This window comes from Rhipicephalus sanguineus, chromosome 5 (genome assembly GCF_013339695.2).
Source record: "Rhipicephalus sanguineus isolate Rsan-2018 chromosome 5, BIME_Rsan_1.4, whole genome shotgun sequence".
NCBI classification, from domain to species: domain Eukaryota; kingdom Metazoa; phylum Arthropoda; class Arachnida; order Ixodida; family Ixodidae; genus Rhipicephalus; species Rhipicephalus sanguineus.
In genome coordinates this window covers 85,525,905-85,551,866 of record NC_051180.1, presented here as the reverse complement: position 1 = coordinate 85,551,866, position 25,962 = coordinate 85,525,905, and the positions used below count along the sequence as shown (strand labels likewise).

Below are 25,962 nucleotides of genomic sequence, written 5' to 3'. Positions count from 1 at the left end.
CTACCCCCTAAGGCACTGCGCCGTGCTCCCTATTGGGCTGCAGAAATCAGGTGCCTTTTTCCTTTTCCTTACGAACCACTACCACCACCACCACCACCATCTTGGTGGCGCCACGGGCACTCGAGTATTAGGTGTGCCAGTGTGTCGGGAACGTCGCATATCGGGCACTGGCATGCATGAAGCGTCGGGTGAGAAATAAAAAAAACAGCATGGTGCCACACGTGTATCGAGTCATGAACGTTCAGCTGCCTCTGTGGAAGTGAAGAACTTCTCGAATGTGCATGTGAAATACGCCGACTGTTTGAATTATATCACGCATTTAGTCTGCTCAGCGTTTAGGCTCGCTTTGTCCGCCATTACACGAGGTCTAACATGAGAGTGATGAGGAACGTTTGTTTAGAATTAGATGCACGTTGAAGAACCTCAGGGGGTCGAAATTTGCAGAGCCGTCCACTACAGCGTCTCTCATAATCACAGCGTGGTTTTGGGCCGTACAACCCCAACGAATATTATAACCTGAGAATGATGAGGTGACTTTTCGACGACGACTTAATGAAGAATTATCTCTGCTATAAGTGTGAAACATGAAGGATTGAAGGACGAATGGGCGGATACGTTAAACGGAGTCCGGAGCTCTTATTTATGTCGACAGTAAGATACGCTGAAATGGCTTTTAAATTTTAATATATTTGTAGTGAGCTTGGAGTGAGTCAGTGTAAGGTAATGAAAGGCTTCGTAAGGGAAGCCTTCGTTTTAGCTCCAACTACAAGTCTGACCGAAAGTGTATTTTAGGAAATATAATGATATTACCTCGAAACACGAATTCTTCCGTTCTTATTGTTCATCTGTTTGGGTACTGCTTTTGTAATCTGCGCCGTGTAGAATGCCGGTAACATACAGCAATTCCCTTAGTTTGATTCTGTGGTTTTTTTTCGCTAGAGGACACATTCACCGATTGGAGACTGAGGTGTGGCTACCGGAGCCTGTACTCCTACGGTACGGCGACATACTGGAGCACACAATGGGTAACAAGAGGCTGTATCCCACACCTCACCCGCAGCTCATTAAAAAGCAGGCGACACGCCAGTGTAAGCCTCTGTGCCTCCATATGCTTATAGCAAGAGTAATCTTACCGAGTATGTGGGTAGATGCAATAGAGTTTCCTACAATTACCTAGAGGTAACTCTGGCGCTGCGATCGTTCAGCCACCATGGAAATGATGGGTAGTACACGAATTTGCCTAGTCTTCGTGCTTGCGGCTTCGAACGCACTTGTGGCTTTGTTTCTTGTGTTTTAGCATTTGTTTCGGATAAAAGAATGGATGATTGTGAACTTCGTCAGCCGATTGGAATCGGTGAGCCTAAAAAGGTTAAACTGGTTAAGTGGAACTGCTGAACATTTGCTGAACTTCGCCTTGCGACGAAGGCGCTCCAAGCCACACGGAGCCGAAAGAACGAAGCTTAGACAAATCCGTGTACTACCATCATTCCCATGCTGGCTGAAGCGCCATGCGTTGCAGCTTCCCATAGAGACTAGCGCCCGCGTTCGCTCTAGTAAATATTGCAGGAAACTCTATGGATAGATGTCCACCTGGCGGGTATCACATGCCTGGGCCTATGCATAAGTCGGCAGTGCCCCCACAGACAAGTATCACATTGGAACACTGGGAGGCGGCTTTGACCTGCCTCATCCTGGAGAACTAGCCGGACTTTATTGAGCAGGTCTGCGTTGCTGCCGTCTCCGTGTAGGCCCTAGACTATAAAATAAGGACGTCTGGAGCGAGCTTCTAGAAGCCTAACTGTAGATGCCACTTAGTTACATTAAAGTATTGCTCACCCTTTCTCAACCTCCAGTGCACTTGATTTGTCGATCATGGTGATAGCCTAGACCAAGCGTAGCTGAACCAATGACAAAACGGGAAAAGAAATCAATCCACCGGAATGAGAACATTAGCTAATCCCCGCATATACAGATGACCAACGCGAGATGGTATAACTCGCTTTATAGTGCGGAAATCGTTATGGAGCTACCACGCAAGCCGTGTCACGACAGATATATCAGGAGACCGTTTTTTTAATTGTTCATTTACCATGAACTTATCCGCTGATTGTAAGGAGTTTACGTAAGCATATAAGAGTTCGCGTTGTTTAGTGATAACGCCATGTCTTGTCGACACAGAGTATTGGTTGTTTCCGAACCAGGATAGTAAGCCTTACATCTTTACATCTGCTTACTTTTACCTAAAACTTGACGTGTCTATGGTTAATAAAGGAGCGGTCGTGTTTACTGTTGCCCTTCTCATACTGTGCATATTACCGACAGAGCTCTAAAATTGTTTCGATCGGTAAGGCTATACTATTGAGATCTATGTAGAAAATTGTTTTTTTTAACTCACATGGTCGTTATCCAGTAGGCAATCGAACCCGCCATCCTCGTTCTTAGCCACGAAATGTAATAGCGTCTGAAGCCTTTCGGTGTACCGGGCCTTTGATGGCATTATTAGGTTGATGTTTCGGGTTGATGCAAACTCGATAGATACCCGCAACAATGTTCTAAAGCAACTAAGCTTTAGTGTAAGTGAGAATCTAAATGTGTCATTGTTGTTTTAAGCAAGCACTATAGCTGCAGTAAAACAACGAAGCAATAGCTAAGTGGTTATGCAATAAAAGAAAGACGATAGACAGTAGTGCAAATTCAGAATTGGTTAAGTTTATTCTCGTCTTTCTCTTGTGCCATGATGATAGGGTACAAAAGGAGACGGTGCCTAAATTTGTTAAATCAACTAACTTTCGATGATGACTATGTTGCTTCCAAAAAAGGAGATTTCTGAAAAAAAAACAACATTGATTAGTACACTGTTCTCATGGTATCACACTCAATATAATATCGTTCAAGTGAGTGATTTTTAGCTTATTTTTGGCCATTTCCTGGTTACGCAGCATAGTGTTACCGCTGCTACCAAATGAACCTCAGAAAGTTGCATTTTGAGTAGTTGAATGTTGAACATTTTACGTAGTAAGAAAAGCAGAAAATATATATTTGGCGAAGCAAAGGAAGACTAACTTATGGCACAACAACATGAGCCCGTTACTTTCTTTTCTTTCCATTGAGCAGAAGCTCTGATCTTTTGCATGAATATCTATCTGTTTGAAAGAACACAGTGTAATGTGTGTAAAGTACTTACACTTCTTCCTGCGGAGGAGAGCGGTGTAGTCGTAGGCGCTGCCGAGACCATAGCCGTAGTTCAGGCCGTAGCCGAGGAGACCGTGGCCGAAACCGTAGTGGCCGGAGCCGTAGCCGAGGGTGCCAACGCCGTAGCCGTAGACTGGAGCAGCGTGGTAGGAAGCGATGGCTGGGGTAGCAACAGCGGTGGCGACTGGGGCAGCGTGGTGGACGGTGGTGGTGGTCACAGCTGGGGCGGCGTGGGCAACAGTGGCGACTGGAGCAGCGGCGTAGGTGGCGACAGCTGGGGCAGCGGCGTAGGTGGCGACTGGAGCGGCGTGGGCAAACAGTGGTCACAGCTGGGGCAGCGGCGTAGGTGGCGACTGGAGCGGCGTGGGCAACAGTGGTCACAGCTGGGGCAGCGGCGTAGGTGGCGACTGGGGCGGCGTGGGCAACAGTGGTCACAGCTGGGGCAGCGGCATAGGTGGCGACTGGGGTCGGCGTGGGCAACAGTGGTCACAGCTGGGGCAGCAGCGTAGGTGGCGACTGGGGCGGCGTGGGCAACAGTGGTAGCCACAGCTGGGGCAGCAGCGTAGGTGGCGACAGCTGGGGCAGCGGCGTAGGTGGCGACTGGAGCGGCGTGGGCAACAGTGGTCACGGCTGGGGCAGCGGCGTAGGTGGCGACTGGAGCGGCGTGGGCAACAGTGGTGGCCACAGCTGGGGCAGCAGCGTAGGTGGCGACTGGGGCAGCGTGAACGGCGGTCACGGCTGGAGCAGCGTGGTAGGTGGACACGGTGCGGGCAACAGCTGGGGCAGCGACGGCGTAGCTGGCGGCTGGGGCGTAGCTGTAGCCGAGACCAAGACCAGAGTAGCCGATGCCGTGGGCAAGGCCGTAGTGGGACAGGCCAAGGCCGTAGCCGAAGCCGCCGGTGTAGCCAGCGAAGGCGCTGGTGGCCAGAGCCAGGACAATGCAGGCACGGATCTGAAGAAAGAATACAGTGTTGAGGTTTAACATCACACAAATGGGCCGGAACAAGATGCTGCCTTAGTTGCGGGCAGCATCTCCTGATTTCTTAGTTACGCAGAGTTAGGGTTGCATCGCTTCTGTATAATTATGTAAACAGCAATAAGTAGAGACCTGTTGCATTCCGTATATCTTGGCTGCCATAAGACGTTAATCGCCCTTGATCGTCCTTGAACGATCGACGTTTGCTTGTTTTGGGCTTACGTTTCATCTACTCTGCTTCAATGCGACCACTAGTTCTATGGCAGTGCTTTGAGCTTCATTGAGAGGAGCCGCTGTATAATAACGCTGTACTTCAGCATTGCAACCCGATCGACAAAGCTGCCGTTGTTTAGAAGGCTCTCTTACAAGATTACATCGCACTCTCAGCTTAAGGGTCGCTTAAGCAGTCCCTTAACAGTCTCTCATGAAGAGGTGCAATGCTCTTAGCAGAAACGAGCTTAGTTCTCCTTACCATGGTCTTTTTCAGCTGCTGAAGCTCCAACTGCTGATTTGCTAGCGTCGGTCTCCTTTTTATACCAAATCTCGCGCTCGCTGTCCTCTAGCGTTGACCGTCACAATCTGAAGAGGAACAAAAGAACAAGAAAACGAGGATATATGTCGAAGTTTACGCATGTTTTACAAAAGCGGTTAGAAACGCATTCCGCAGCATTCTATCCTCCTTGCTTAAGGTGGGGCAGAAGGAGATGGTGACCCACACATAACTGTAGCGAGAAGGGGGAGGGGGGGGCAGTGATACATCCTGACCTTGGCATCCTCATACATAAGGCACAGGCTATCGCTGCTCTCTAGGCGTTTCATCAGTTGTGCTGAAATATAATTAATTTTAGCTCGAAAGCAACGGAATACAGAAGTAGTGAGGAGACGCAAGCGAAGGTTTACCTATGCGCGCACAAAACAGGTTTTCAGATTGCCCCCAGTGACGCAAAGTAGATCAAACTGCGCCGTACGATTCACGTATCTCGTATTTCCTTCCTTGCCATTTTTTTTTTCTTTTTACTATCAAGTTCCGTTAAGCGCGGGTTATGTGAGAATAATCTGCCATTCGAAGAACATCTATAGGACAAAGCCGGTCTCATCTTATCGCGTTGGCTGGCACGCTTCCCTTAAAGTTATTCGCGAACACGTTCCGACTTGTGTGAGCCTTGAGATTAGCAGCACGAAATGCAATTGAGATGCAAGAATGACCACCATGTACGGCACTACCTGCACAAAACCCTGGACGGTGGTATATTCTTAAAATGTATTCTCGCATACAATATTCTTCGGTCAGTGCGCTACCAGTCACCGTTTGCACGTGCAGATCACTGCCTAGATTCGCCTTCATTGGGCAGTGAGCCGAAAGTTTACGCTGCTGCATTTCAAATGAAGGTCAGTGCGGAATCGATTGCTGAAGAAGCATGTGGTCACGTTTATCGGAAGGTTGGAGTATGTCCTTGCAATGTCTAAAAGAGAGCAAAAGACTGTGTGGCGAAACCGAGACACAATTTAGTCGTTGTGGCAGTTTCATTTCAGACGTTTCGTGCTTAAACGTAGCGAATTCTTTTCGACGATACAGCCACATAATGGCGGCTTTCACACTTAATTTTCAAACTTATGGTGTCATAGTAAGTTTCGAAAGCTCCCCATCACTATTTACTGCTCCAGTATTCAACGTAAACTCAGCTGTTCGTCTTATTTACGTATTTATATATTGCTTAGTAATATATTGTATAGTTGTGTATTGCCCATGCGCGTGATCTTACTTTTTACCATGCGTCTAATGGATGTGGGTACTATGAATGAGGAATCACAGAGTTCACACATTTAACACTAAGTGTGTTTGTTGAAGTGCGAACTTACGTTCGGCACCGACGACATTATTATGAAGCACGCCGTCGTTGGGGGCTCCGAATTATTCATTCCCAGGATTTGGAGACATCTCTACGTAGCGCCATCTCTCGGCAGCAGCAACGGCGTCCTGCCATAACTGAATGGGAAATAGGCGAAAAAAATCATATCTCTTGAAAAAAGCTAGTTATCAAAAACGACTCCGGGTTCTATACAGCAGAGACCTACTGGGACATTTTGGCAAAACTGCAGCACTACTGCGCACTATAAGACGTGTGGCTTCCCAGGACAATTTAACACCGCCCATTGGAAACACATGGGGCCCCATTGTTAAATATTAAACGCTCTGGGAAGCCACGCGGTTTGTATTGTGATACTGTAATTTTACTAGAATATTCAGATAAGTCTCGGCTGTATAGAACCGAAGAGTCGTTTTTGATAACTAGCTTCTTTCGTCAGACATGATTTTTTTCGCCTAGTTGCCCATTCAGTTACGACAGGCCACCGCTGTCATCGACCAGAGGTGGCGCTACGTGCACAAGTCCTCAAATACTGGTCATGTTCGACTATGTGTAGTTCCTTTAACCTGCACCTAAATCTGTAATCACGTGAGTGTTCTTTGTATTTCGGCCCCATCTAAATGCTGCCTGCCGTGTTCCGGAATCGAACCCGCGCCCTCGAGCTTAGCAGCACACGCCTCACGTGCTAAGCTACCGAGGCATGTTGTGGCGATATTACTTGCGCGTAATATGTATTAAATGTTTTACAGGTATTGCGTTGTACCACCGCAAGCTTGTTCTCGTGATATGGTATCACCTCATCCTCTTTTCATGTATCGATCATTACACAAAAAAGAGTCTTAGGGCAGTATAGATTGATGATGATGATGAGATGATGATGAGAAATGAAAGGTCTGCGTAAAGAATACAGAACGTGTATTTTGCAAAACTACATTTCTGCGATATGTCCGTCGTTGTCGTAACGTTCTCATATTGTCATCATTTCTCCTTGGTCATCGGTGCTGGGGTACTATTTAGAGAGTTATAGAATTTCGCCTACCAGTGTGGCTGTTGATAATCGTTGGTACTGAGCTGTCAGTTGGGCTTCTGTGAGCTGACTAAAGGTATTCAAGGTGCCTGTAGCCACAAGTCTCTCAGTGTGCCAGTGTAAAAATTACTCCCCTCCCACCCAGCCTTCGTAAACACTTAAGTAGTGAGGAGCTGTGGGAGGCCTGCCATGCGCAGCTACAACCCCGCATTTCAGGAGGCTATCCTGAGTTCGTTTGAGGTGGTAAGGAGGCCTACCACGAGTAGGATCCCTAGCCTTCTTCTCGCAGCCCTTTTTTCCTTAAGATGAGATAATAAAATTGTTTCTCTCTCTCTCATGCTGCCAGATTTGCACGTTTTTCTCCCTGTGGCACATGCATGTCCTATTGTTCTGTATTATTACCTCCTGCGGTACCCCATCCACGAGGCTTTTTTTTCTTCGTAAGAGCTGTTCGTCATTCACGCGCTCTCTTCCCCGCTTTCAAAACAGTTGTAGGTGTAAAAACTTACTTATGAATACAACGTTCTCGTCTTCTACAGTAGACTTGTAGACGACTATTTAAACCCTCCCTTACTTTAGTTGTCTCTTTGTATGAATGGTACATCCTGTGTTGATGTTCAGTTGACCTTATAAAAGTTTCACAACACGTGCAGGTTTTTTTTTGCTTTTCTTTTTGCCAAGAGCTTGTAGGCTCGATCGATTCTCAAGTGTAGGTGTGGCCATTATGATAAAGTGTGTATAGAACTGTCCAATACGGCGTGCCAATGATAAAGCGGGTGTCATGAACGAAGAGCTCCGTGAGTGCCACTCGAACTTTTGAAGTCCAGAATAGCGAAGTATCATAGCAGCCTGATTGGTATATTGGAATGCGATGAAGGGGGATATACCTAAGCCTTCTCTCAAATAAGTTGTCTATTTGACTCATAACCAATTTTAATATTTTTACTAGGTGTGTAAATATACTGCCGCGCGTTTTGCAAGGCAATACTGAATGATGTAGAAAATTCACAGCGAACGATCTTAAATCCAACTGAACTTTATAGCTGTCGGTATCCATCAGCTGATTATGCCTTCGCATGTATATTGCTGTGCCACGTCGGTGCAGACTGACCTCTGTCCAACGCTTTTATTCTGAGTGCGTGTATTGAAGAGTGTTATATCGTGCATAATGATTATGACAGCATTAGCGAAGACATCACTATTATTCTATCTTCTTCCTTCTCCCTGAGGCGGCCGCCAAGCGCGTGCCATCTCACAGCGCCGTCGTCGGTAGCGACGCCTTATATAACATATCCCCTTTTGCAAAAAAAAAAAAAAGACACAGTTCTCCTTTACTGTCTAACATAGTCCTTCAACTTCTTCGGAGTCTTCTTCTTACGTGCGCTTCTTCTTACGCACGCATCACATCCTGACAGGTTAGGGAAACTTGCGTGCTCTCTGCCGCATATGCTCCAGGGTCTGCATTTTCACGGCTATCCACTCCTGATGTGTCAGGTTGTGATGCACTAGATGACTGATTAGATTAAGAGAGTTGACTGTTGGGCTAGTTGGTGTTCAGACATGGGAACCATCGTTAAAGGCGCAACACCACACAACACAAGAGAAGACCAGACGAGCACAGGCGCAAACTGCCTTCAATAAATCAGTTGTTAGTTTGCGCCTGTGCTCGTCTGGTCTTCTCTTGTGTTGTGTGGGTGTTGCGCCTTTAACGATGGTTCCCATGACTGATTAGATGTCGGTGACCAGTTCATGACAGCAGAGGTGCCGGATTTCATTTTGTTGACAGCTCCATGGTGAACAGCGGCTAACTTCGATGCGTTCCACACTCGCCCATCTTCCAACAGATACGAGGCTGGTCCACGTTTTTCAATTATCTTCTTGGGCGCGGAGAATTGTGGAGACAGCTTGCCATGAACTGTGGATAACTTAACCCGTACGTAATCACCAACGACGAAGCTGGGTACCTTGGCTCCACGTTTTTCATCGGTGTAGCTCTTCGACATCCTTTGCTTGTTTCTTAACGCGCTCTCGCAACTGCTCAATCGCCCTTGACGGGTCCGCGCTGAAGCATTTGTCAGGCAATCCCCACGATGTCGAGTATTGTGCGAGGTTGGCGTCCATGAAGAAGAACAGCGGGTGCCACACCAGTAGTCGCGTGAGGCGTACAGCGATATACTTGCAGGTAATCAAGCATGGCTGTACTTATATCACCGGCGTTCGACAGGGCTAGTTGAATATATGACTTCAGCACCCTATTAAACCTTTCCACCAAGCCGTTAGCTTGCGGGTAATACACAGAAGAGTTGTAATGCGTTATTCCGCGTTCTGTGAGAAATTCTTCAAAGCTTGCGGAAGAAAACTGTGGTCCATGATCGGATACGAGACCACGTGGGTATCCTTCTCGTGCAAAAAGTTCAAGTAAAAACTTCTTTACTGTAGAAGTGGTCGCATCTCGTACGAAAGCCACTTCGGGCCACTTGCTGTGATAGTCAATAACAGTAATGGCAAATCGGCAGTCGGCTGAAGCTTGCGTGAAAGGTCCCACGATGTCGATAGCATCTTTTCCCAGGCTCTGTCAGGAAGAGGAACGGGGTTGCAATCGGCGCTGCAGAGGTACGTGCAGACTTGTCACAAGACTGGCAAATCACACACGTGCGCACAAGTTCTTCAATGTGGCTATCCATGCATGGCCACCAATAGGACTCTCTCAGGCGCGCTTTGGTACGACTAATGCCTGGGTGTGACTCGTGGGCCAGATCCATAAGACGCCGTGTCACAGTCGCAGGCACGACAATCCTGTCACCCCCGGCACAGTATATCACTGACGACAGAGAGTTCAGCTCTCACGTAAAAGTAAGGCAGCAACTCTTTTGACAATGCTTTCTTGTCAGGCCAAGAAGTAGTCGTGAAGTGCTTAACTTCACAAATAACCTGATCATTGGCACTTGCTTCTTGAAGTTCTTGCATGGTAACTACTGGAGACAAAAGACATATAAATTCTTCTTCGGATGTATCGCGGATTGAACTCTGTACGGTAACCTGGAGAGCGCGTCGGCCACGACGTTTTCGCTGCCCTTCCTGTATTCAACGGTGTAGTTGTAGCAGAGCAACCGTGAGGACCAGCGCGCAATCCTTAATGGTCGGTGACCAGTGCCTTTCGTCGAAAGGAGCGTAACCAAATCCGCGTGATCTGTTCGTAAGATGAAAGGTCGTCCCCACAAGTAAGCGTGCCAGTGTTCGCAAGCCCAGACGCAGGCAAGGGCCTCACGTTCGCCGACTGAGTATTTCCGTTCATGCGTTGAAGTGTGCGTGAGGCGAATGCGACAGTTTGCAGCGAGGTTCCGTTATCCTGCTGAAGTACAGCACCTAGTCCATATCCGGAGGCATCAGTTGTAACGTACACAGGTAAGTGAGGATCAAAAACATGAAGAACTTCGCAAGATGTAAGCAGAGATTTCAGCCGCTCCAAACTGCTGTTTGCTGCCGCACTCCAAACGAAAGGCGCATTTCCCCGAAGCAAGGCACGCATTGGCTCGACAACATCAGAAAAATGAGGGATGAACTTGGGGTAGAAGCCTGCAAGTCCCAGCAGCGAGCGAAGTTCGTTATGGTTGTAGGTGATGGTGCCTTGGTTATCGCCTCAATGGATGACATCAACGGAATAATCCTCTGGCGGTGACAACGTGGCCTAGAAAAGTCAACTCTGCTACGTCAAAAACACATTTGTGGTTGAGCCTGAGGCCAGCATCAGAAAGACGTTTCAGAACAGCGCGCAAATTGCCCAAATGATCCTCTCGGGAGTGCCCATACACGATGATGTCATCAATGTAGAATAGGACACATTTGCACCCTTTCAGGATCATATGCATCATTTTCTGAAACGCTGAGGGCGCCGATGCCAGTCCGAAGCAAACCCTCTTGAAGCGATATAGTCCGTCATGCGTTATGAACGTGGTAAGGTCACGGCTCTCTGGACTGAGCGGTAACTGGTGGTATGCAGAAGCTAAATCTAGCTTCGAGAAGCGCTGTGCCCCAGCCAAGCTGTTCAGGAGTTCCCCAGTTTGCGGCAAAGGAAAAACTGTCGACTACTACAGCTTTGTTTGGCTCCCGTAGGTCACGCACATGCGAATCGAGCCATCTTTTTTTCTGGCTACGACAATAGGTGAGACCCACTCTGAAGACTCGACGCGCTCAATGATGCCCTGAGCTTCTAATTTCTGAACTTCGGCCGAGACCTTGCTCGCGAATGACGAGTGGTAGTCGTCTCAACTTGCTGGCCACCGGTTGGACAGATGCGCGAACTTTGACCTTGTGAGTAAAACCTTTCACAGTTCCCAGCTCTTTTGCAAAGAGGTGCTCAAACTGGGACCGTAATTCCGGAGGTAGCACAGGAGTTTCTTGCGTTATTAGAAGACACCTGAGAGGCGACCCTTGAATCTTCATATCTAGAGCCGCGTTGCCATCTAGTCCAAGAATGGTTGTTCCTCCAGGCACAACGTAAAGTAGGACAGAAGTGCATCGGCCATGGAATGAGGCCGTAGCAATGAAACATCCTTGTATAGGAATTGCTGACTTAGAATAATCGAGGATATAACAAAGAGGTGTATTTGTTACCCATTTGCCTTCTCTTTGAATCCAGTCAGCTACTCGTATTGACCAGGCGGTTATCTTGCCTACGTGCTACGTGCCCTGCCCATGTCCATTTCTTCTTCTTCATTTCGACTAAGATGTCGTTAACACCAGTTTGGTCCCTGACCAACTCTGCTCTTTTCTTGTCCCTTAAGGTTACACTTATTATTTTCCTTTCCATTGCTCGCTGCGTCTTCCTCAGTTTCAGTTGAACCCTCTTTGTAAGCCTCCAGGTTTCTGCTTCGTAGGTGAGTACCGGTAAGATGCAGCTGTTATATACCTTCCTCTTGAGGGATAGTGGTAGACTACCATTCATGATTTGAGAGTGCTTGTCGAATGTGCTTCCATCCCATCTTTATTCTCGTAGTTACTTCAGTCTCATGGTTCGGCTCCGCGGTTACTACCTCTCCTAAGTAGACGTATCCCTTTACAAATTCCAGTGCCTCACTACCTATCGCAAAGAGCTGTTCTCTTCCGAGACTGTTGCACATTACTATAGTTTTCTGCATATTAATTTTCAGACCTACCGTTCTGCTCTCCTTGTGCAATTCAGTAATCATGAGTTGCACTTCGTCTCTTGAGTTACTCGTCAGTGCAATGTCATCAGCTAATCGCAGGTTACTAAAGTGTTCTCCATTAACTCGTATCCCTAATTCTTCCCAGTCTAAGGCCCTGAAAACCTCCTGTAAGCACGCAGTGGAGAGCATTGGAGAGATGATGTCTCCCTGCCTTACACTCTTATTTATTGGGATTTGTCGCTTTCTTTATGGAGAACTGTGGTGGCTGTGGATCCGCTGTAGGTTTCTTCCAGTATGTTTATATATGGTTCGTTGACGCCCTGATTCCGTAGTGCCTGCATTACTGCCTGCAAGCGCGCGAGGAGGAGACAGAAAGTTAGGTGGGCAGATGAGATTAAGAAGTTTGCGGGTATAACGTGGCAGTAGCAAGCACAGGACCGGGTTTGATTGGCGGAACATGGGAGAGGCTTTTGCCCTGCAGTGGGCGTAGTAAGGTTGATGATGTGTATGAGTTGTTACCCATATGTAGGTGCTGTGTCGTGATGCATGCATTTGCTAAATTCACAATTATTCATGTCGCATGCACTGAAACGCCGCCAGTATTCTGTATATCAGATCGCTAGAGCATCGTCCACAACTGTTCACTGTTTTAGATGTGAAGCATCTTATAGCGGAGTTCAATCCGGTGGTGGTGGTGGTGGTGGTGGTGGTGGTGTGCGGCGTGACCACCCTTACTGCGCATGCGCAAGCCATCTCCACACACCTCCTCTCCCCTCCCCCACTCCACTTCCCAGTTCCCCTCCCCTTTCACCTCACTCTCTCCCCTTCACATTTCCCCTCATCTTCCCCTCTCCTGTTTCTCTCTTCCCCTCCCCCTCTCCACTTCGCCTCTCCCCTTTGCCTCTCTCCCCTCCCCTCTCCCCCTCTGAAACGCGGACTCTACATGCCGAAACGCTGCTTGGTGTGATTTTTGGTGTGATTTTGGTGTGATTTTGGTGTGATTTTTTCAATTTTATTTATTTTTGAACCGATTAATCTGTACTGATGTTAACACGTTCGAAGCAACACACGCCGCAATTAATGATACCATTTTTATTATTAATAGTGCTGTTCCGTCAACAAGTTGCCAATAGATTTTTCCCCGCCGCTACGCAAGGCTTCATGAATACAGCTTATAATCGGTAAAAAGTTAAATTACCGTAGCTAAGACAAAGTCGGCGAAGTCATGATCGCCTTATCGCAGCGACGAGCGTGAACGCATTAGATTACATGATTCTTTTGTAACAGCGGAGCTGCTTAAGCCGAACACTGGTCCGTGACGGGTGAACAGAAATGGTGATCATCATGGGCCGGCGCGTGCTCTCTTCGTCCTCCTCTTCATCGTCGCTCCCAGAACACGAGCGCCTATTTCTCGGGGGCGGGGCGCAATAACTCTGATGGGCGAAACAACGAGTACAGAAAGAAAGAAAGAAAGAAAGAAAGAAAGAAAGAAAGAAAGAAAGGAAAACAGCAACGTTCTTGGCGAAAAAAGTTATTTGCGAAGCGGGATTCGAGCCCGTGTACCCACGATCCGATGGCGAGCGTCCTAACCACTCGGCTATGCAGGCACGCTAGCAGAACATAGCATAGCGTTGCATAGTATAGTATAGCAAGGTGGTGGTAAAGGAGAGCGAGGATGAGGAGGAGGAGAGACGTGAAGGCGAGAAGGAGGGAAATGACGAGGGGAAAGAGCAAGGCATAGCATAGAAAGAATGAGAAAGAGAAAGAAAGAGAGAAAAAGAGAGATCCATAACTTCAGTACGACTGCGCAGCAAAAAAGACACGGACAACGGAGAAGACACACTCAGCGCAAACTTTCAACTAAATTTATTTTGCCACTGAATTTGTGTATATACTGACGCAGTATACATTACGCATGCGTGTACATGGTTATATATTGACGCAATATGGATTGCACATGCGTGTACATTCAATAAAATAGTTAGGAGTTGGAAGATGCCGCCGCCACGAAGTTCTTTGTCAGTGAGAGCATATATAACCATGTACACGCATGCGTAATGTACACTGCATTAGTATATAAACAGATTCAGTGGCACGATAAATTTAGTCGAACGTTTGCGCTGGGTGTTCTCTGTTGCCCGTGTCTTTTTTGTTGCGCAGTCATGCTGAAGTTATGGATTACCGACTTGTCAAAAATGCTACTGTCATAAAGTAAGAGTATCAAAGAAAGAGGAAGAAATTAGTAGACAGAGAGAAAATAAATAGAAATAAACAGACAAGAAAGAGATACAAAAAAACAGAGAAGAGAAAGAAAGAAAGTGACGAAAAAAGAAAGAGGAAACTAAAGAGAATGCCGCCCAGCTCCGCACTTCCTTCAGGCTTGGCACCACTAGTGGGAAGCCGCCTTAATATTTATTTATTTTATTTTTTTGCTTTGATCAGCTTTACATCTACAGGTTTGCCAAATTTCTTCACTATAAATTCAGAAATATGGATCAGGAAAAGTTGTGAAAATTGTAAAAATTGTGAAAATATGAAAATTGCAATCCACCTTACAGTAACCCGAAGCTACAAAGGAAGCCAAGTGTTTCCCGTGAACCTTCTGTTCAATGTTTAAGAAAAATTTATCGTGGTCTAAGGATAGAAGCTGGATCTGACTCCGTATCTTTGCCGTGTTCGCTATCCCCGCGCTTCAAGCTGTCGATTAATCTGGCTTCAGTCTGCCATCAGTAATCTATTGGTTAGCTCAGATTCTAGAGAGGCTGCCCTGGAAAGCCATTGATCTTAGGTTTCACCCTCGGACCAGGACGAAATCTTCCTCAGCTGCGAACTGAACGGCGGCCATAGACCTTTCTTTACATTCGTATTACACTCTCAGGTGGATGACATTTCCTTATCCTTTTCATGAAACTTACATCACTCTGCAATTTCAGCAGCACTGATCTGACATATTCAGCAGAGAGATGCCTACGCTTTCGAGAAATGGAGCTCGCAGGAAATGAAAGCTGACTCCTCAAACATTTACATTGCAACTTATGCGTTACTCTCGCGCTTCATGTTCGCACAAATTCAGTGTTGGCTCTGACTACACGGTAAAAGACGGGCTGCCGCTTACCTTCCTTCAGTCAATACTGACTCTCAGATCATAACGTTATCTGATGCATTATCTCCAGATATTAAGGCGAAAGCCTTAGATACCTCATCAAACGCGAAAATTCTTGGCGTCGGCGTCCCGCGGCGTCGGGAACAGTACGACTGATGCAAAAAATCATCATGCGATAAAGTCACCATAGGACGTCATCATGACGTCACAGGTGCCGGAATTTGTGAAGTCATCATGACGTCACAAATTTTGTCATGACGTCACATGATGCAGTCATCGCATGATATCGAGGGCTGATCACGGAGGCAGTGCAAAACCACGTTAGGTGCACAAAGGTTTCGGAGGGTGACGGGGCAAGATGAATACACGGACTGAGAAGAAAAAGATGGTTTTCGCCTTCGGGCCGTCTTAGATGGATGCATAAGAGACCCTGTGAGTTTTAAGATCGGCTATTATCTTCTACTGGCGTGCACTAGCTATCAACAAGAAGATATCCTTCAACGCAGTGTGTGGTAGCTGAGGTGCTGATACGATCCTTTTTGTTGCGCCGGGTAGCTCGAATGGAAACTATCATCATCATGAATCGGCACGCGCTGTCTTCGTCCTCTCAGTCATCTTCTTCTTCGCTCCCAAAACACGTGCGCCAATTTCTCGGGTGCGAGATGGAATAAATCTGATGGGTGAGGGAACGAGTGCAGAGAGAGCTAGAGAAAGAAAAATAAGGAAACAGAGAGGCAGAGAAAGAAAAATATAAATTCCTGGCGAAAGAAATATTTCTTGACTAGGCGGGATTCGAACCCGCGCACCCACGATCCGAAGGCGAGCGTCTTAACGACTCGGCTATCCAGGCACGCTAGCAGAGTATAGCATAGCGTTGTATAGTATAGTATATATTGCAAGGTGCCGGGAAAGGGAAGTGAGGATGAGAAGGATGTAAATGAGGAGGGGAGAGAGTAAAGCATAGCATAGACAGAAAGATGAAGTGATATAAAGAGAGGAGGAAAGGGAAGAAATACAGGAACGGTAAATAAGAGAGAGAAAGAAAGAGGAAGCATCAAATGGAGAGAGAAAGATGGGAAAGAAACAGAAAGATAGAAAGAGCGAGAAAAGACAAAGAAATACAGAGGTGGAGAAATAAATAAATAGAAATAAACCGAGACAAAAAAGACAGAAAAAACAGAGAAATGAGAGAAGAAGAAATAAACAGAGGAAGAAAGATAAAAGAGAGAAATAAAGAGAAACAAAGAAGGCCGCTCAGCTCAGCACTTCAGGTTTGGCACCCTTAGTGCGAAGCAGCTTTTATTTTTTTCAGCTGCCGACCAAGTTTGTGAGGACAAAGGCATCTCGTTCGCTCGTCAAGTCCCTCAGTGACGTGAGCGATTGACTACTGCTCTGTTTGTTTTTAAAGAATATTGCTTTTTATTACGTGTTACTTGCACATTACACGAAGCTCATTTCTGGGAAAATTCTGGCATCACGCCCAAATTTTAATGCCGTATTTAGACTCACTCACTCACTCACTCACTCACTCACTCACTCACTCACTCACTCACTCACTCACTCACTCACTCACTCACTCACTCACTCACTCACTCACTCACTCACTCACTCACTCACTCACTCACTCACTCACTCACTCACTCACTTGAAATGGATGACCAAGACTTCGCATGATTTTTGGGGATGATTATTTCGTGAACGGTTGTTCTTTTTCTTCCTTGCTTTATATTAGTGTTTTGTATCATAAACGTTCAACTGTAAGCTTACCGCCTATATTGTGTGAACCTCGCCGGCTTTGTTCTACTGTTTGTTTCACTGTATACACCGCACATCAATAACTCCCACAACCCATCAATTTGCTTGCCAGAGAGCCTTAAATATTTTGGTCCTTCTCAATTTGTGCAAGCGCACAATGCCCGCCTATCTTCCAGAACAATTATGCTAAGCGGTATGTGTTTTGAAAAACACTTTAATTTCTTAAAGCCGGTAACATACGTCAGTCTACTCAGACGTGGTTAAAACAGCGTGCATTGTCTTTAGTGCGAATAATTCAGTCCTGACGTAAAGGCCTTGACTGCCCGTGCTCCGGCGGCAGCGGCGGTGCAAGGGAAAAGATTTATTGCGCCGTACTCTGCAGGGTGCACGGTTCAGGACAGACAATTTTGCGCAAGGCATGCGCGTTCTCGCAAGACGCGCTGGTGTCGTAAATCTTGTAGCTTTCGTCGCCGGTCGAGGTCTCAACTGCAAGCGGAAAGAAAAGAAAAAAAAAGGCAAAATGTTAAGCAGTGTCTTAAAATAAACAAGCGTTCGAGTGTCTTCATACATGACAAATGTGGCGGAGGGAGGGCACTCAAATACAGAAAGCTTCTAGGCACACGGATGAGACAACGTCCACACCAAGTCGGTGACCGCGGGACTCTTGTGGCGCCAAGTTTTGTCTTGGCGTGGCAACCTGCCATCGTGGACAATAACACGTTGCCAACATTTTGGGGGGTTTCGTACAGCTCATCCGAGTCGTGTAGTGAGGCCCAGCTCCCAGGGTCTCTGCTATAATACCTATATATCTATCTACAACTTAAGCGCTATCTGCACGATATTTGCGTAGTTGATACTTACGGTATCATATTTTACCTGTCAGTACTCATGAAACGTGATCTATTTCATATTTTACCCGTCTCGTTTTGTAATAATAATAATTGTTCGGGTTTTGCGTCTCAAAACCACGATATAATTATGAGGGACGCTGTAGCGGAGAGCTCCGGAAATTTTCACCATCTGGTGTTCTTTTACCTGCACCTAAGTCTAAGTACACGGGCCTCAAGCATTTCGCCTCCATCTGAATGCGGACACCTGGGCCGGACCACTACACCACCGAGGCGGGTTGTCCCTTTTCGTGACGGCTAAACGGGATACGACTGCAGAGTGCGTTCGTGCCATTTGCCGGATATTGATCGGTCGAAACAATTAGCTTCGGAATGGGCGCTGCCTGCAAATAGCTGCGCTAAAGTTACACTGTCCTCCGTGCAACGGATACGCCCAATTGCTGACGCTCGCGCCTGTCGTTGAAGTGTTATCGCCGCTAAAGCGAGAACCCCGAAGGTCAATAGCAGTGCGAGCATTAGGAGCTACGGTGGCCATGCCATTTGACAGCGCATGCTCAAAGCAAACTGTTGTACGCAAGCACCGATTCTATGGCGGAAATGTACTCATTAGTTACTCGCTCCCGAGGTCGATAAAGGCAATCGTTCTGGGTGTTGAACATTCAACGTAATGCTGGGATCGCCCGGTTCTCCTATACAGGTGTGTAGGAACTGTTCTGTTATCACGAAACAGCTCCTGCCCGCTTCAATTGCTCGCGAGAACACATACGAGAACCAGTCACTCGCAATGGCGGTCATATTAATACCGAAGACGGCTAGCCAATGGTAAGCCAAAGTTACGCACGAATGAACAGTCTCAAACAAGCCTTACAAACAAGTTTTGCTGATATGCCTCAGCGTTGCGTGAAGGCATGGCCCCTCTCGCCTTTAGGTAATCGTGCATCAACACACTTCCCTGTGCATGTGTGTTCCTACTTATATCCCTCCTTCTCTCAGTCTTCGCTTTCTTACACTTCTCTCCACTCCTTACTCCTTCCCTAGTGCAGGATAGGAAACCGCATATTTATTTTCCGGTTCCCTGCGTTTCCGTATTACATTACCCTCTACCTCTCCCTCAGGCCCGGTCGAGAGACCATGACGTCGCCGGCAAGGAGAGTAGAGTGATCATGGTACGGAAGACAGAAATTTTGATGCCAATTGTCAGAGTTTTGAAGATGTAACGTATTAACCTGCAGTACCCTCAAAACACCAAGTGATCGCTACTTCCATTCTGTGGCACATGAGCTGTATTTATTAATATGCAAGTTACAAGCAAACTGAAAACAGTTGATTCAAGGGAAGGGCGCATGCTTTGCCTATGTAACATATAATTAAGTGAGACTAACAGCGCTTAAAGCCTCTTACCATGCTTGAAGATATAGGCTTTGCCATTGTACGGCTCCTGGGGGATGTACATGTTCACGCTCTTTTCTGTAACATACAACAAGAACAAAATCTGAGTAATGTGAACTAGCTGCTGGTTGAGTAAAAACTTTGAGCGCAAATAAATGACTCAGGACCAAGAAAGAGAAACACACGCCACAAGCGCTCTGGTGTGTGTTTCTGGGCATGCTGTCAATTTATAAAATTGGCCATAGGATGTCTCGTGAAAAGCAGTGTAGGAAAACTGAGGATACGCTCAACACAAACCGCATACAAGAAATCAGGAGTTAATACTCCACTACTGAATATACCATGTGCATGCTTTCCGGAAAAACTTATGTCTGGACAGTTTAGCAAAGAGGTCACATATATCAGGGATAAAGTTGTTTTCTTCCCGATTTGTTGAAAGATGAGACAAGAAAGGCTGGGCTAAATGCTTACAGGCATTGTGAAGCAATTAACTAATTCTGAAAAGGCAGCACGAGTCTAAAATGGTCATACACAAAAAAAATTATTTATAGTTTTTTTTCCCGCGCTGCTAAAGTCGAGGGCGAAGTACTTTAGCTCATCAGAAAGCTTGCCGGAAGGACTGGAAGCGCACAATGGGCGAGACCTCGTTCCTTCTCAGGACATACAATACTACAAGGGCTTTCCCTTGCTTTCAACAGTCCTACAGGATCTTAGTTTCATTCATACGGTCGGCTTGAAAAAAACTTGAGACCTTTGCGTTTTGCGCCGAAGTGGAGACTCGTTGAGATGTTCGACAGCCTCCCCAGGTCATCAGATTGCTCTAGTATTCGGTCAGAGTTGTTTAAATAAAATAAAGATACCAATTCCAGAATCACGATGTGATTGCAAGGAACGCCGTCTTAGGGGACGCCGGGTTAATTTTAATCTCCTGAGGTTATTTCTAACCTCAGGTGATTTCGATACCTTTCTTAGTTGTGAGGATGCTGTCACCCCTTGTAAAGTCGTTTTCGCCTCATGGCGCACGCGCGTCCGGCGGATTAGTTGTAGTTTACTTAAACGCCGCCGAGCGAGAGGTGGTGCTGTGCTCGCGTGGTGTCCGATGACGCGCGGTGTCCAGTGACTGGCGGAAGCGAGGTTATCCGCGCGCTTGAGTAAGACTTCTTGCTCTTTTTGTGGTTCAGCGTGGTCAGCAATAGACGCCTATGGAGCAAGTCCGTGGGCACGACTCCGCGGCTCGGGCCCACGGACCCTTCGTGGTGAGTCGGACGTCGGCGACACCGCATTCAGTGTACATTGTATGTGTTACTTTGTTTTGTGTGTTATGTTCTCTGTGTTTTGTATTGGCATTATGCTTGGAGTATTTGTCTTATTACCAGGTATCACTTCGATTCGGGGCTGGCGAGCTCGCCATTGTGTAAAGCGGTTAATAAATGTACACGTGTTCGTTTGTTCGACGGCGTGACTGTGTGAGTCTGTTCCATGAGCGCGTCTCGTTGAGTCCCTACAAAGTTTAGATTATATGATAATTCTGATTACTGCTGTTTTACTTATTCACAGTACCATATTTCAATATAATGTGCCTTTCATTTATTATTTATTTGCCACTACTTCTGAGCCATTTTTTTTAGGTAACGGGAGCTAGTCAAGCAGCTTTAGCGCAGCTTTCTCTACCGCCATCTTTCATGTATTACGCATGAAAATAAAGATTCAATTCAATTTAACGCGCACATAAGCCTAAGTACGTGGGTTTATTTGCATTTTGGCCCCGTCGAAATGCGATAGCCGTGGCAGGGAATCAAACCCGCTCACTCGTGCTTCGCAGCGTGACGCCTCAGCCGCTGAGCTACCACGGTGAATGAAGTAAATAACAGCGTGACTTGTGAAGAGGACTCCGAGTCCCAGAGACCTAAGCCAAGTATTGCCTTGCGTCATCAAACGTTGGGTTGTAGTCGTAAACGTAGTCACGGATCGGGGTCGTAATGCGGATAACGTCTAAAAAAGCGTGTTTCAAACAGCGCTGAAAGTGGGATAGCCAGGAACTTACTATGTATATTCGCAGCTACATTAGCCAACCTAAAGTCTCAGCGTGTACATGTAAAAGTGACTTACCACCAGCGGCTAGTAAGATGTAGTCCTTTTGAGGCACGTACTCCGCGGATGCGTGAAACCTGCGTGAGTAAAAATAAATAATGTACTGGTTTAATTAATACAAGGCACTTCACCCCTCCCCCCCCCCTTTCCCCCCAAGAAAGAAAATAAAAGAATATTTGCGAATTTTTTTGCCACGCTGCTTTCATGCACGGTCCGCTTTGAAGTAAGTATGAGATGGCGACTTCAGTTGGCTTTTAACTGCGCAGCAGTTTCACGTCTCACGTTGGCCTCACGCAAGTTACGCACTTGATACACGTGAGCAGGGCAGGCTGCACGCTTGCAGTGCCAGGGTGCGCTTGCTCGTGAACGCCAGCGTCGCCGAAGGGCTAATTCGTCTGTCCGAACCAGCAGTGTGACAGCTAAACGCCAGCGTTGGGAGTTTACCGCACAGCGCTCGGTGCAGCAAACAGTTGAAAAACAGCAGACAGGAGATCAGAGAACGGAAAATAGATAATCGCAAAACAAATCAGACAATCACAATAACAGGACAGAAAGTGATATAAAATATCATATGATCACACGAAAATAATAGAAAAAAGCAGACAAACACAACAAAAAACACAGAAGGAGAGGAAAGAGCAGATACATACAACGCCAACACTAGGGAAACATTGGCAAATCAATGCTTTGTAATTCGTACAGCTTTCACTATGATGATACTGGGTTCCATTTCATTTCTTTCCCACGTTGTTCTGTTAATATAACGATACCTTTCTGAGTGTTTGGAGCCGATAAAGAGCTATATTAAAGAGGCAGCCCCCATCACAAGGATATTGAAACTGTTAAGCTGTTTATTGGACGGCACTCAGCAACAATGCGCAATGGCAACAGTCAAGGCAAAAGCACGGACTCTGAGCGCGAGCGGCGTTCAGAAGAGGACGACCCACTAGAAGCCGCTGGAGAGCGCAACCGTTAAACAGCACCAAGGCTTCGCCACAAAACAAGCAACATGGTTTAACGTATCGCTCATATGTGTATATCAGCCGTAGCTTAATTTACTTCACTCGTGAAACCCAGTGTGTCACTTACGCAATTGAAATTAGAGTACAAACGCAAAAAGCACGACGCTTGACGCGAGAGTATGTTTGGTAAGTCAGGACACTGGCGAAGACGCCGCTCTTGAAGTTCCCGCACTAACTCGCTGCGACGCCATAGATTTTGAGAGCGTCTAGGCCTGGATAACTTTTATCGCTAAGAAATAAATTACATTGTTCTAAGGGAGTCATACAGACGTCATAGCAAGTCTCGAGAAATTTTATTAACCAATGTGGCAGGAGTTCGAAGAAAGACTAAAGTGCGTGACGTCACATTGACCTTTCAGGTGCCGGGGTTGAAGGGATACTGAACGAAATTTTTGCCGCCGAGATTTTCAGCCAAGCTGAAACACTGGGTGCTGCAACCTTGATTTCAGGCAGAAACTGTAGGAAAGTAATGAATTTAATGCCGTGTCTAGAGGCTGCGCCGTCAAGTAGAGGAGGTTACGCTTGGTGACGTCTTAAACACGGGAAACGGGCATGCCAACAATGCCAATCGTCGCCCGCCTTTCAGCCTTCTTAGCTCTCACTACGGTTCTTAGGACCACTACGAACGGCACCGGCAGCGACCAATGCTCGCGGCTGTGGTACGACCCCTAAATGGTGGGGCACGCCTCAGCGCCTTTGTGGAAGGGTGAGAGTGAGATGTAAAGGAGAGATGGAGAAAGGGAAGAGGAGGACAGGAAAACGGGCACCCTGCGTGCATCGCGGTGAATCTGACGTCACGGCTCGCGCTGGCGTGCAGCCGCCGCACGCTGGCAATCCTCCAAAAATACAGCCAACTATTCAAAAATACGTGAAACAAACTCTGTCTCTCGGAACAGTCGCTTCGTCCGAGTAGAATTTCAATGTTTTCGTCAGTTTTTCCAATTTTTGTTCAGTATCCCTTTAAAGCGCGAAATTCCGTATTAAACTTTCGACCTTGATTTTCTCTCGTAATAATGAAACCGCCATGACGAAATTAACGACAATAACGTTTTCCTGGAATAATTTGTAAGTATAAACTGATTTAGTGCTTATCTTTTGTGTACCTTCATGTAATAATTGCTGGGCTTTAGCGTGCGAAAATCACGATATGATTATGAGGCACGCTCTAGCGGAGGGCTCCGGAAATTATGAACACCTGGGGTTATCTAACGTGCACAGCTGGGTCTAAGTACACGGGCCTCTAGCATTCTCACCTGCATCGAAAGTGCTACCGCCGTGGCCGGGAACGAACCCGCGACCTTCTGGTAAGCAGCCGAGCACCATAACCACTATACCACCATAGCAGCTTTTTGTGTATCTTCAAATTATGAAAATGGGAACTCGGAAAAACCAGTTTAATGGGCGAGTCTAGCGTGCCTGATGCGTTACAACAACCCCACGCAACGAATGTTTGTCGTTAAAGTGCGCACACACTCACGTTTTCTTTCCTTCGCTGTCGGGCAAACTGAAGGAGACGATGCATTCGACCTTGTTGTCGGGAAGTCCTTTACCGTTCCACAAGACGCTCAGCTTGATGGCCGACGCGTCTTCCAGACTGCTGCCGTTACGATAGCACTGGTATGTGGTCAGCGGTTCCTTGCGCACACTCTGCACACGTTAGAAAAGGCACGGCAAAATACTGCATAGTAAAACGAGAGGCGGCGCCAAGTATGCCGCTCGAACACGGCGCATTTTCTTTAAAAAGGTCATGAACCCCTTTTCCAAGAAATCATCAAATGATTCCAGTAACGGTGTTTCCTGCATCGCGAATCGATTGTTGCAAAACCTTTCTCGGAATCCGTCAACAGCGAGCGAAGCCTTGTCGCGCCCTTTAAGCGCTTTCTCTCTTCTGTCCTCTTCTCTCGTCACAGGGAGGGATATGGCACGGCCAGAAAGAAGTTACGTCAACATGCGTCGTGACCTTGAGCGCGCGTGATGAAACGCGATCGCTATCTCCAGTTATGATTACTGTGCGCGTGTGTGGCTCACTGTGTAATGTTAGCAGACTATGGAGCGCGGCACCTAAACAAGCTAAAACTGTAAAGTTGATGATCTATGATGTTTATTGGCGCAAGGGCCATTTGATGGCCAAAGAGAGCCAAGACACTAAAACTGTAGAGTTTTATGCTATATTGTGAACAACCAAGTACTGTATCTGAATAATGTAACGATGAAACAGACTTTTATCTGTTTTGCTGAAGCTGAAGGTATCTATAGTGCTCAATACATTTCATTGTCGAGCTTTCGTGATTGTTTCTTCAGAGTCAACCAGAAAGAACTATGACAAATCGTACGTGGCTTCATAAGACGAAGACCACTGCCCGTGTATAAAAAGAAGTAGCTTTTAAAGCGAAATTATTCGCAAAAGTGAATACCTGCCAATCGTGATCTCCGTCAACTCATACAGCGAAGGTGACAAACCAACAGAAAGCCTTCCAAATATGACCATCGCCTTCAAATCTGCCTATCGGTGGCAGATTCGAGAAAAAAATAAGGTAGCGAAAGCAACGCCAAAAGACAACAAATATAAGCATCCGGCAGCGTTTTTAATAGTATTACTTCAATACCGCATCTCCGCTCGAGCAAAAGCAATAGCGTCTTTTAGCAGCACTGATTTACTGTATACGGTAAGTAAAGCAACACCGTACGGTCTGCACGTAGTTCTTTTAGTCTGCAAGATTTAGTCTACAAGACTTCCATTAGCCATTTTCATCATGTTACCGTATGCAATGAGCAGGTCGTGCGGATAAAACATTTAACAAAAAAGCTACGTGCCGACTACGATGGTACGGTATTTCCGTACTCAACATGCCGGATTCCACCACTGCTAAAACACTCTAATAGAGTGTCTAAGCAGTGACGTTAATGCCGTATCGTTTACGCAACGGTATTGCCGTTCTTTATTAAATGTACCATGATTCGAAAACGTTTTAGCTGCGCGAGTTGCTCGCTGCGTAGAGTAACTTGATGAGACGGTTATAGTGGCTAATAGAGGCATTGCAGATTAAAATAACGACGTGCAGAGCATGGGGATAGGATATTGTTGTACTTACCGCACGGTGAAATGGCACTGCTAAAATACCCTAACGCCACTGCGCGTGTGCTACGTGACACGCGTGGTGGTTGTATTCAAGTTCTCTGAGCTGTGAGAAGTCAAATACAGTAAAAACTACTTCTGAGCAATCCACAAGCCTGCTGTTATGCGTGACACGCCATTCATTTCCCTTCCCTTCATTTCACGCGTATCACACAGTGTTGTCTATTTCCTTCTCGATCTTTCGACAATTCTTGGCAGCGCGAATGATCAAGAAGCTTTAACGACAACTTTTTTTTTCGCTTATTATAGTCACTGTGAAACCAAAGTTATTTTACCTGACTTCTTCAACAATACTTCAAGCACTTTCACAATATCGTCAGACCACGTGGTTTTTGGCAAATGAGCGCAGACCAACTGCATGTCACACTATGAGGAAAATGCTTTCTGTTTCTCCGCCTAAGGTGCGTC

The 25,962-nt window shown here is 46.5% G+C and overlaps 3 protein-coding genes across 4 annotated transcripts in view; all 3 read right to left on the bottom strand.

The window, feature by feature from the left end:
* Nucleotides 1-25,962, bottom strand: part of LOC119393937 (uncharacterized) — a 635,915-nt gene that overhangs the window by 265,370 nt on the left and 344,583 nt on the right. The window lies entirely within an intron of this gene.
* Nucleotides 2,688-4,177, bottom strand: LOC125758619 (cuticle protein 16.5-like). Its single transcript, XM_049415990.1, has 4 exons — nt 3,702-4,177; nt 3,539-3,646; nt 3,185-3,483; nt 2,688-2,826 (listed from the first exon to the last, which is right to left on the bottom strand). Coding segments are annotated over exons 1-4 (885 nt in total). The 3' UTR covers nt 2,688-2,824.
* Nucleotides 17,387-25,962, bottom strand: part of LOC119392892 (uncharacterized) — a 58,745-nt gene continuing 50,169 nt past the window's right edge. For both annotated transcript variants that reach the window (XM_049415569.1, XM_049415568.1), the window contains exons 4-7: nt 23,896-24,065; nt 21,415-21,473; nt 19,318-19,383; nt 17,387-17,554 (exon numbers count right to left, since the gene is read on the bottom strand). In XM_049415569.1, coding sequence (XP_049271526.1) covers nt 17,430-17,554; nt 19,318-19,383; nt 21,415-21,473; nt 23,896-24,065 — 420 coding nt within the window. In that variant the 3' untranslated portion in view covers nt 17,387-17,429. The remainder of the gene's footprint in view (nt 17,555-19,317; nt 19,384-21,414; nt 21,474-23,895; nt 24,066-25,962) is intronic.

Bases quoted from the DNA above. Each gene is read 5' to 3' on its own strand.
- LOC125758619 (XM_049415990.1), bottom strand. From the start codon at position 4,177: ATGTTAAACCTCAACACTGTATTCTTTCTTCAGATCCGTGCCTGCATT. The intron at 3,647-3,701 runs CTACGCTGCTGC...CCCAGTCGCCAC, and splicing joins CACGCCGCCCCAGTCGCCAC to CTATGCCGCTGCCCCAGCTG. The intron at 3,484-3,538 runs CTACGCCGCTGC...TCCAGTCGCCAC, and splicing joins CACGCCGCTCCAGTCGCCAC to CTACGCCGCTGCCCCAGCTG.